This window comes from Mesoplodon densirostris, chromosome 11 (genome assembly GCF_025265405.1).
Source record: "Mesoplodon densirostris isolate mMesDen1 chromosome 11, mMesDen1 primary haplotype, whole genome shotgun sequence".
Taxonomy (NCBI): Eukaryota; Metazoa; Chordata; class Mammalia; order Artiodactyla; family Ziphiidae; genus Mesoplodon; species Mesoplodon densirostris.
In genome coordinates, this window is record NC_082671.1 from 49,723,625 (window position 1) to 49,736,064 (window position 12,440).

Consider the following 12,440-nt stretch of genomic DNA (forward strand, 5'->3'; position numbering starts at 1 on the left):
AGATGCCCAGGAGATGGAAGGTGACCGGGGCAGATGTCTGCCTAGAGCAGCCCAACACAGGCCCTTTGCTCAGTGGGCTCCCAGCACCTGAATGTGATGGTGCGCCAGGGCAAGCGTGTGTTGGTGACATCTTCTTGCGCGGTGGGGTGGCATCCAAGGTAAACATCCACTGCCCGCGGGAGCAGTGACCAGACTCTCGTCTCCCTCACTGGTGTTTTCAGCTCAACTCAGTCTGGTCAGAGTTCTGGGCTTAATCACAGGTTCCAGAGGCTTATGGCTGACAGAGTGGGGGAGCAGAGATGGGGGGAAAATAGGGGTCAGAACTATGAGCAGAGACTTTGGGGGTGTGGATAGGGATCGAGCCAGGAATGGGGGTGTGGTAGATTCATTCATTTCCACAGGTCTTTATTGAGCACCTACAATGTGTGAGGTGTGTGCTGTGTGCCCAGGATGCCACAGTCAGCAGGAAGAGCACAGTGCATGGCACATAGTGGCACTCAGTAAATATCTATGGAGTAAATGGCCTCCAGGCTCAGAAGCTGAGGGCTGGACAGGACTGAAAAAGGGGTCTAGTGAAACTTCAAGCCTCTCATTTTAGAGATGAGAAAACTTAACCCCAAAGAAGTTAAGTGATTTTTCTAAGGTTTCCCTGCAAGATAATGGTAAATCAACTAAGTGTGATTGGCCTTGGTCAAGACTAGGGTAACCAACTTATCCTTGTTTACCCAGAACTTTCCCAGTTTAGCACTGAAAGTCTCACTTCTTGGGGGAACCCCCTAGGAACTCCAAGGTTGGGCAAACCAGGATGGTTGATTTTCCTACGACAGTAACTTCTCTGGCTCCTGACCAGCAGTCTTTCCTGCACACAGTACCTGCTAAAGACAAATTTTGATGAAAAGGTTGGGGTGGGGGGTGTCGGCTAGGAGGAAAGGAAGGAGGGTCAGACTGAGGGGAGGGAGACTGGGGAGGCCTCAGAGGACAGCGTTTGCCAGGGACAAATGGAAGAAGAGGGGTCCGTGCCGGGCAGAGTGGGAGGAGGGCGAGCGCTGATGGAGGGTCAGGGAGTTTACTTGGCTTCGCGCTGATCAGGACACAGCATGTGTGTCAGCTGTGCGGGGAGGCTGTGTGTACAAGTCGGGTTGGGTAAACAGTAATCCTTTAAATTTGTTTAATAATCCCTTGCATTATTAGAATAATAAAAATAATCCCAACCATCTGTTCCACCCTTTACATTTTACAAAGCACTTTCACACCTATTACCTCACTGGATCTCCATCACAACCCAGGAGGTAGTGCTGCTGTTAGACCTGCTTTCTACATGTGAAGACCCGCTTTCCACATCCGAAGTCCCGGGTGTTAAGGGGCTGGCACAGGGTCCCACCTCCAGTAAGGGGCAGATTTAGGACAGGACCCAGGTGTCCTGTGCCCAGCCTGGTGCTATTGCCAGAACCCCCATCGTCCCCCTCAAAGAGGACAACTTCTATTGGCTTGAAGTGGGGAGAGGCTGGGGTGATCTCTCCAGCAATGTTCCCCCTCCCTCTCTCGCACCATCAGTATTGCCCTCACTACTGGATTATTTCTATCTGCATAGAAACAGGCTGTAATTTCTCCCAACTGAAAAAACAGCAACACACAAAACACTCTTAACCCACATCTCCCTCTAGCCCCCCCAATTAGAGCAAAGCTCCTTAAAATGGAATCTACACTCTCTCCAATTCCTCTCCTCCCTTCCTCCCTTCTCTCTACTCAGTTCTCCCATTCTCTCTTACCCTCTTAAAAATGCTCTCTCCGAGGTCCACAATGGCCTCCCTGTGACTGAATCCAGAGGTCATTTCTCAGTCCTTATCTTGCTCGACTCTCAGCAGCATTTGATACAATTGCTCATTCCCTCCCCCCAGGAGCATCTTCTTCACTTGGTATCCAGGCACCAGCTCTCCTGGTTTTCCTCCTGCTTCCCGGGTCACACTGGAGGGCTCTGGGGCCATGGACCATCCACACTCACTCCCTAGGGGATCTCAGACTGTCTCAAAACTTTGAATACCATCTCTTATGATAATGACCCTAAATTTTACATCGCTAGCCTGGAATCCCACACTAGACTTTCCAATTGCCTACTCCGGGTCCACACTTGGAAATGTAATGGGCACCTCAAACTTCATGTGCACAGAGTTGAGCTCCTGCTCTTCCCCTGAACCCCTGCTCCTCCCACAGCCTTCCTTGTTGCTGTAAGTGGCAGCTCCATCCTTTCAGTCACTCAGGCCAAATGCCTTGATGACACCTCGACTCCTCACTCTCCCCACGCCCCACAACTGGCCCAGAAGCATATCCGGTTGGCCTCACCTTCTATCCAGAATCTGATTGCTTCTCTCCACCTTCACGGCTACTTCCTGGTCCATGTCGCCATCACCTTCCACCTGGATTCTTGAAATGGCCTCCCATGGGTGCTGCCCCGACAGTCTGTGTCCCACACCACAGCAGCTAGAGTGATCCTGTCACACATTAATGAGGTCAGGTCACTCCTCCGCTTGGCCTCCAGCAATCGCTCTCCACTGCCTGCAGGCCCTCCCTGAGCTCACGAGGGCCTCCCGTTGCCCACTCTGCTGCAGCCACGCTGGCATCCTTGCTGCTCCTGAGGATGGCAGCCTCACTCCCAGCCTGGGGCCCCTGCACCCGAGGTTGCCTCTGTCTGTTCCTTCCCATCTGCTCACAGCTCCCTCTCTCCCCTCCTTCAAGTGTTTGCTTTATTTACAATCTCTTGTGCTGAGTGTGTACACACGCACATGCAGGCACGCACACGTTGCTCCCTACACCCCTGTTTCTCCATAGCACGTCTCATCCTTTGACATCCTACATATTTTTCTGGTTTATTTATTGTTTGTCTCCTTCCAGCAGAATTTAAGTTCCTTGAAGGCAGGGATTTGGGTCTGGCTTGCTCATCGCTGCATCCATGGCGCCTAGAGCAGTGCGTGGCGCACAGCAGGCACCCCTAGATGTTTGCAGAATGAACAGACGCCTGAGAGGCGCTGTCAGAGTGAGGCAAAGAAAGCATGGGTGCGTAGCTGACTTAAGCATCAGCCTTCTGTGAGTCACGGGGGAGGAACCACTGCGCCTAATTACCTGTTAATGTCTCATTAGGAGAGCAACACTCCGACAGTTTTGGGCTCATCCTGCAGGTTATGTAAACAATGGCTCTTTGGGCTCATCCTGCAGGTTATGTAAACAATGGCTCGGAGCACGTGGTGTCAGTACCCCAGTCCCATCTCCTGCCCTCTGCCACCTGGCTCAAAGAAGGGACGACCTGCAGCCCGTTCCCTGGGTCCCATGGCGTGGGGAGAGTTGAGGAGGGGCTGCTAGACTCATTCCCCTCCCTCCTCTCAGAGTCAGGTGGATGGAGACCCACAGAGGCCCAGCCCCATAAGAACTAAGGTCCCCATTCCTCCCCATTAAGCTCAAGTCAGAAGGTCCTTGACCTCAATCTGATCCTGTTTCCAGCATCACTTCTGTCCTTTGGAATCTGTGGTCCTGTAGCTTCAACCCATCCCCAGAACCAGTGCTCAGCAGCCCTGGTCTCTCCATCTGCCCATCCTGGCATCTCCTACCCTAGCCGATGGAGAAGTATCAGCACCATGTGGGGCCGTTCCAGCACCGCAGCTAGGCAAGAATTTCACTCAGCGATCCCTATCCTCCTTGCTGCCTCGAGGAGGATGTGTGAGAAACGGGGGAAGACAAGTGTCAGAGCAGGGCCCAGATCCCAGTGAGACCCACCCCAGCCCCCAGCAGCCTGGGCCTTGGAAGGGCTGTGAGCAGCAAAAGATTTTCTCGTAGAGACCTCAGCCCCTCCCCTGAAGGACCCTGCCATCTTTGAGAACAGGGCCACCCAGATGGACTAGTCTGAGACTGGGGAGGTAGGGAGCCAAGGCCACTTAGGGCCGTGGTCCTGCCTGCAGGAACAGGCCCCTCCTGGGCCTCACCCCAACTAGCCTTGGCACGTTCTCAAGAGGCTTGGGTTTTCTCCCTCACCCTACCACATAACCCCCCTCTAGGCACTAGACTCAAATGCCAATGGAAGTGGGTGAGTCAGCCGAAAGGTACTGGTCTCAGGCTGGCCCCATCCTCCTCTCCCCTCTAGGGACCTCTCCTGGGGTGCTTTTCTGTAGGAGCTCATGGAAAGTGAGGCAGAGGAACATGAGGGCTGGGCTGGGGTGATGAGGCGAGGTGGAGGGGTTTGGACAGAGCAGGAGGGTTGAGGCAGGGAGAGGGGGAGAGAGAGAGAGAGCGCGCGAGGGAGCACAGGTGGCGCCCAGGGCCTGGCCAGCTGGTTTCCTGCAGTGACTGAGCCTCTTTGCCTACATGACTCTGGGCACGTTGCTCTGCCTCAGAGCTGGTCCTTCTTTGGGGAAGCGAAGCCTCGCAGCCACTTAAATCAGGAAGCCAAGCCTGGATACCTAGGGAAGAAACCGGGAATAGGACTTTAGAAATTAGGTGATGGGCCCAATGGGAATAGAACTCTCTCCTGCCTGCCCCTTCTGGCCAGTTTGAGGACCTCAGGAAACATCAGTCTCTATGCTTTAAGGAAGATTAGTGAGAAGCCAGATTAATGAACAGGAGAGAGGCTGAGAGATGATTAGTTAGGAGGCCACTGCGGTGTCCCAGAGTCAGGGATGGGGTGGCACGGAGAGCCTGTGTGGTCAGTACTGGATGCATCAGGGCCTGATGGTGTTTGGATGAGTGAAGCTTGGATAGGAAGATGCTTTGTTTGTAGAGGTGCTGGGCCTCCAGTGCTGGGTATTGACTTCTGACCATCGAGGGGACACACACAACCGTCTGCTCTCAGTTTCTAGAAGAAAAGGAACACTGAGACTGTGAGCCCTCAGAGTGACAGGGACCTCCCTGCACTGAGGCCCAGAGAGAGCACACCCAGACACACACACCACACACATGTACACACCACACACACATACATACTACACACACACACCACACACACATACGTACCATACACATGTCACACATACACACCACACACATACACACACCACACACACATATACACGTGCACACCATATACACTACATACACACACATCACACACACATACACACACACCACACACATACACACCACACACGCATACATACCACACAATCACACACACATCGCACACACCACACACACATACATACTACACACACCACACACATGCATACCATACACACGTCACACATACACACCACACACACATACACACCACATGCACACACACCATACACACATCACACATACACACCACACACACATACACACACCACACACACATATACACGTGCACACCATATACACATCACATGTACACTACATACACACACCACACATACACACCACACACGCATACATACTACACACACACACACCACACACATATACACATGCACACCATATACACATCACAAACACACTACATACACACACCCCCCACACACACCCCACACACATGCATGCACTGTTGGCCACCAAGCTGGATGAAAGCCCCATTTTCCTGACTCTCAGCCCAGCATTCTTTCTACTCTGTCTCCCTGTCCATTTTACAGATGGGAAGATAGAGGCCTAGAGACGTTCCCCCACAGCAGGAGGGCCCAGAGAGGCCTTCTCAGCCTCTGTCACCCTGAGGCTAGGCTTTGGGCAGTTACTTCCATCCAGCCCCAACAGGGAATCTGTGTGTCCTGTGAATCTTCCCACAGCATGTGAGGGATTTGGGGAAGAGACTCCAGTCTGCCCCCACGCCACCCCTTACCCTGCTTTTCTAGTGGGGGCTATGATAGATGCCCTGCCTTCTTCAAAGTTAGAGAAACACTTTGAAAAGTAAAAATGGCTACACAAACCCAAGGCAGGGGTATCACTTTATTTTAGACTCATCTTTATTTCATTCAGAGTTTAGAGACTCTTTTGCCTCAGTGGTTTACATGAGCCTGAAAGATCCAGTGAGAACCTTCTCTGTCCTGCCGCCCACCCTCTGCCACCACAACAGCCCCGATGCCCACCCGAGGCCTCATCTGAACCCACTCGAGATTGAGTGGATTCCTGTGAGGGTGGCAGGAGGGAGGGTGGGTTGACCAGTAATTGCTCCTTCGGGGGGAAAGTGTACCCCTTCCTGGACCTCACCTCAGTCTCAGTTCCTGAGACACTAATCCTCCAAAACCAATGCCCTGCTCAAACCAAGCCTTTCAGACCAACACCCTGACCTGGAGAAGGTGAAAGAAGACCCCCAGCCCCAGTGCTGGTAGACTGAGGGAGGGGTGGTTCGGAGTCCCTGTAGGAAGCAGGGCAGGGGAGCATCTACACAGGCATACGGGGGCAGAGCCGGGAAAGGTGCTATCAGGAGGGCCAGGGGGGCTCTTCAGGTGGCCATGTGCACCCCACCCAAACCACAGTCAAGGCCTAGCTCATCCTCTTACCACTGTGACCTTTGGGCAAGTTACTTGATCTCTCTGTGCCACATCTTAAAATGAGGCTAATATTAACTATCTCACAAGGCTGTGGTAATGCTTAATAAGATAATATATGAACAGAAAAAAGAAAACAGCCTAGCACCTGGAACATGGTAGTCTCTCAACTACCATGGTAGCTTTCACCCTTATTGTAAATGTTAACCTTATAATTCAGAACACCAGATTTTGGAGCACAGTAGCTGGGTTCAAATCCATTCTCTGCCACATTCGAGCTGTGTGGACTGATCAAGTCATGTCACCTCTCTGTGCTTCTGTTTCCTTATCTGTAAAATGCAGATAATAATAGTACCCATCTCGTAGGTTGTGACTTTTCGGTGAATTAATACGTGCAAAGCAGTCAGAAAGTTCCTGGCGTGTCATCAGTGATCAATAATATTACCTGTTAGTAGTAGTCAGACGCCTAAGGTCATAGGCAAGCTTTGAACCCAGGTCTATGCGACTTCCCAGTCCATGCTCTTAAGCGCTGTATTACACGCGTGTCCTTCCTCTTTCACATACCTTTTCACACTGCTCCCCTTTTATCTTGGGCCAGACTTTCTGGCTCACATGGCTGCCAGACCCTGTCCCTTTGGTGGTGGTGACCCACCTGGGAGTGCTCCCCAGGACCCAGGGCTGCATGCAGAGGTCATCTGTGCCATTTAAACTTTTGACACCCAGATTGCTGAAGACAAGAGAAGTGTCTTCTATGGGCCCCAGGCGGGTCTCCACTCAGCTCCCCTCTCCTTGTCCTGCATCCCAACCGAGGGCACAAGGGCTTAAAGCTGGTAGTCTCTTTTCTCTGGAATCCTCAAAGCCCACGCTTACCTTCTAGCCCAGAAAGTGGGGGCGGGGCCAGGTGGGCCCAGCGCTCCCTGCATCCCCCCAGATAGCCTGCTAGGCTCTTGGCCATGAGCTTTGTTTACACTTCTCACCTCTTCCATCCTTCTTCACAGACACACACACACACACACACACACACACACACACACACACACGCCCCAAAGCAGTGTCAGTCAGATGGTGGAAACAGAATGGGATTATCTGTCCTCTCAGCTGTGTGAAGTGGGCGAGTCATTTATACTCTCTGGGCCTCAGTCTCAGCTCCATGAGGGAGATGATCATGCAATACCTGTCCCAGGGGATTATGGGAACAGTTAAATGAAAGAGTTCACAAACACTTCTTTTGTGTTACCTTAACCCTTCTCTTAGTTTTTTCTGATATAATGTATGAATACACTTATTCATATATTTCATTTTTTTAAATCTTAAATAATATAGATAAAGCAAATGTCATTTGGCTGTATAACAGCTGTGGTCAGTTGTCTCTCCTTCCAGACCTTTCTATATGCATTTTATAGATATATGCTATGTAGGTCCCTATAACATATAGTTTTGTGAGGGTTTTTTTGTTACATAAAGGGGCTCATGTGATTTGGATTTTTCTGCAAGTTGTGCTTTTCTCATAAGAGTGTATATCAGAGATGTTTCTGCTTCAGCACTGCTGCCCACAGTTTACTTAACAATACCCTGGTTGATAGAGGTTGGATTTGTTTCCAGGGTTTCACTGTTAGAACCAAGGCTGCCGTGAACAGCCTTGGGTGTGCTGCTTTGAGCCCTTATGCTGGCATTTCTGTAGGATGGACATGGTCCACGTATATTTTTTATGCTGATTCAACACATTGCAACCCCAGCTTTTTGTATTCAGTGCCTGTTTGTTGGTGGCTCTGAGCTACCCTTTCCATGGCATGGCTCCCCCAGAGCCTCTCAGCCTCATATCTGGGAGGACAGCAGACATAAGCCTGGACGAGGCAGGGTCAGGCCAAGTGTATGGCCGTGGGACCCTGACCAGGTGCAGCCCTGGCCAATAGGGTGAACTAGGAAAGTTTGCCTTTGTCTCCTCTGCCCTCTGTGCGTGCTTCCTCCCTCCCTTCAAGCCCACCCTCCCCCCTTCTCTGTTGGAATGTAGGAGGCAGGTAATCTGGTTCCAGCTAGATAAATGACCATCAGTAAGTCACTCACCTCCTCTGAGACTCCTTTCCTCATATTTAAAATAATAAGGGTGAATATCCACCTCCTAGAGTGAATTGGGCAAGTGAGATAAAGGACTAGCGTGTGAAAAGACAGTTCAGATGTAAGTTAGTAGCATCCTCGTCCAGCTCCTCCCTCTTGCCCCTGACCCACATGCCCCTCCTGGGTCTTGTATCCAGTTGCCTCGCAACTCAAGCACTTGCTGTCCTCTTGTTTTGTTTTTTTTTTTATGACTTTGGCAGGATTTGGGAATTTTTTTTTTATAAATTTATTTATTTTACTTATTTATTTTTGGCTACATTGGGTCTTTGTTGCTGTGCGCGGGCTTTCTCTAGTTGCGGCGACTGGGGGTTACTCTTGGTTGCGGTGCGCGGGCCTCTCATCATGGTGGCTTCTCTTGTTGCGGAGCACGGGCTCTAGGCGTGTGGGCTCAGTAGTTGTGGCGCATGAACTTAGTTGCTCCTTGGCATGTGGGATCTTCCTGGACCAGGGCTCGAACCCGTGTCCCCTGCATTGGCAGGTGGATTCTTAACCACTGCGCCACCAGGGAAGTCCCCTGCTGTCCTTTTAGGTGTCAGTGGTCAATCTGGTTGTTAGCTCTCAACTGAGATCTTAGCTGCCAACTACGATGTTAACTATGACCAAGATATCTGCTCTCAGCCAACGTGTTAGGGAACAGCGCTCATCACCCAGGGAGATTATCAAGTTACTTTCCCCTATGTGAGTGCATGCTCGTAATGTAATCTCTGATCATGTCTTTTGCTTTCATGTTCCCTGAAACATAGTAGATGCTCAACAAATGCTGCTGGGAATAAATGAATGGAAAGCCTTCATCTGGCTTACAGGCACGGGGTTGCAGTGATGGGTGTTGCTGGGCAGTGGGGTTGAAATTTGTGGCAGGCTCTCGCAGATAGCCCATGTAGATAAGCATCCATGGCCATTGGCCAAGGATAGGGGCAGAAACCATTTCATTCCTCTTTTCTCCAAGAGAAAAGCCAGCTGGCTGTTCTAGGAGGCTCCTTGGAGAGGCCACCCCCAGACCGGGTCAGGTCCAAGCCTTCTAGTTGAGAGATTCAATTTCATTAGCTCACCCAGGGGTGACTGGGCTCTGGGAAATCAACCAAGCAAGCGACTGATTGGTAAGCCAGATGAGCAGTTTATTAACTTATGCTGGCAGCCGTGACTGCTAAGCAGCCTGTAGCATTGAGTCAGCCCCTCTCCTTGCCTGTTCTTGCTCCAGAAGGAAACCTTACCTGGCAATCGACATCAAGTTGAGAAGGAGCAGAGTGGAGTGGAGTAAGACGATACTAAAGAATAACAATAGTTGATGACACATACGCTGTCATACATTTACCCTCAAAACCACACCATGGTGTGGTTGTCATTACTGTCCCATTTTGCAGGTGAGGACACTGAGGTCAAGTGGGTGATGGCTCCAGGGTATAGAAGCCCAAACCCAGGCGTTCTGACTCCGGTCCTGTGTTCTCATGCCCTGAGCAGGGCCCCCTCAGCCCTGGCTATGGTTCTCCATTTGCCTGCTGTTAAGGCTACACAGCTTCCCTAGTGACATTTCTGCCTCCTTGCTGAGTGGCGGGAGACCTGAGTCTCAGCAGCAGCGCACACAGGTTCTCAAGAGGGCACCTCTCCTTCTGCAGATATAACAATAAAACTGCACTAATAGCCACCATTCATTAAGTGCTTACCATGTGTCAGGCACCTTGCCAGGCACCTTGCACGCATTATCTCACCTCACAATATCCTCAGGAGGCAAGCACACTGATCTCCCTTCTGCCGAGGTGGACTCACGGGCTCAGAACGACTAAATAACCTGGCCCAGGATCCCAGAGCTAGTGAGTAGTAGAGCTGAGACTGGGATCCAAGTCGGTCCGACTTTCAAGCCCATACTTGTAATCACGCCCACCTCCCCGCCCTCAAGGGTGACATGCCTTGATGTCCCACATGCTGGAGCTGCTCCCTGTTGGAGCCTCTGGCCCCTGGGCTCCAGCCTCTGTCCATCCATCCCTTTGCCCCACTGCTCCTGCCACAGTGAATTCCTCATTCTGCACACCACCGCCCTCACCTCCAGGGCTTCCCCAGGACTGCTTAGTCTAGCAAACTCCTACTCATACTTCAAGCCCCAGGGAAAGTGTCACCTCTCCCGGGCCACCTTCCTCCTGCCCCATCAGCCCTAATTATGGCATTTACCAGGTTTTATTGTAATCATCTGTAAGTGTCCCCCACTAAGTGGTGAGCCCCTGAAAGCAGGCATGGCATGGTGTTCCTCGTTGTCTCTGCAGCTCTGAGCAAGTCACTGGGGCTCTCGGGGGAGCCTGTTTCCTGGTAGGAAACACATTAACCCTGGGTGCTGCCCATAAGCTGCAAAGCAGAATGGTTAAATGAGGGGGCTCTGGAGCCAGCCTGCTTGGGTGCAGATCCTGGCTTTGCCGCTTCCCAACTGTGTAACCTTGGTTAAGTACTGAACATCTCTGGGCCTTGGTTTCTTCTAAGAAAGGTAGAATCCCTACTCAATAGGGACGTTATTAGGACAAAGTAGGCTAATGTCTATAAAGCACCTAACAAGTGCCTGCTCCCTGCTCACTGTTATGTGGAGCATTCGTTCATCCTCTAAGAGTAGGGTCCTGAGGGAATGGCAAGAAGACTATGCCTCCGCTTGAAGGTCCCCTCCTCCAGGAAGCCTTCCCTGACCCCTGACACACTCACGTTGGTCAGGTTCCTGTTATCAGCCCCCTGTGGCACTTTGTGTTTCTCTTTGTTACTCACCATACTAACAATTACCTTCCTGCTAGACTCTAAGCTCTACGATGTCGGGGATCTTGTCTGTCTTGTTCTTTGCAGCATTGGTGGCTGGCACATAGTAGGTGCTCAGTAAATAAGTGTTGAATTAGGGATGGAAGGTGTTGGGAAAGTGCCATATTCCGGGCTGTCACAGGAGGATCACTGAGCAGCCAGGCAGCCCGTGATAACAAAATTGGGGGTGGGCCTGGGCTGGGACACTGGGCTCCCTTGGTCAGTGTCACAGTGACCAGACCTTCTGACCTCTCTCTCTCTCTCTTCCCCCTTCCCTCAGTTCCTGGCATTTGACACCCAGTTGCTGATGGGTAGCCGACGCCACTCGCTGAGCCCTGAGGAGTATATTTTTGGAGCCCTCAACATTTACCTAGACATCATCTATATCTTCACCTTCTTCCTGCAGCTTTTTGGCACCAACCGGGAATGAGGAGCCCTTCCCACCCCTCCTTCCTTCAGAGAATGCCCCCTTGCTGGTCCTCTGACCGCCCCCCACCGTGCTCCTGCCAGCCCAGATATAAAGCTAGCTTCCAGCCCAGCCTTTGGCCAGCCTGCTCACTTCCCTCAGCCAGCCCTCATCCTCACCCTCTGCAGCTTGCACCCATGCCATCAGGGGCCCTGCGGTACCCAGGTCACACCATCCCCTGTGCCGCCCCTTCCCCCCAGTTATATCTCCCAAACTGAGATAGTCGAGGCTGGAGGTTCCTCTGGGTTTGAGGACCCAAGGGATGAGTGGGAGAAGCCCAGCAGGAGTTCAGAGGTGGGAAAAAGATCCCAGGAAGCCTGGCCAAGGCCTGCAGCCCCACCATGATTCCTCCTGAGGCTGCCACAGCTGTGGGACTATGGGGCACACTGTCCTGTGCCCACCCCCTGCCTCCTCTCCCTCCTTCCAGGTTAGGCTTTGACATTCGGTAAGAAAGGGGTGGGGAGGGCAACTGGGAGACAAGATGTGTGTGCTCTGCAGTGGGTGGACGGGGATAGTGGGTGAACAGGATGGCTGTTCCAGGCTGCCTATCTTCTCTCAGCTCTGGGACCAGCGGCTTGTTCTAGGCACCTGAGCCCTGCAGCAGAGAGAGGGGCAGGAAGCCAGTGCCATCTGTGCTTGCCTTGGTTTACCCT

At 51.9% G+C, this 12,440-nt stretch overlaps 1 protein-coding gene across 1 annotated transcript in view; it reads left to right on the forward strand.

Moving 5' to 3' along the window:
• Positions 1–11,751, forward strand: part of FAIM2 (Fas apoptotic inhibitory molecule 2) — a 29,249-nt gene extending 17,498 nt beyond the window's left edge. The window contains exon 12 of the mRNA XM_060113449.1: positions 11,602–11,751. Coding sequence (XP_059969432.1) covers positions 11,602–11,751 — 150 coding nt within the window. The remainder of the gene's footprint in view (positions 1–11,601) is intronic.
• The last annotated feature ends 689 nt before the right edge of the window (positions 11,752–12,440 follow it).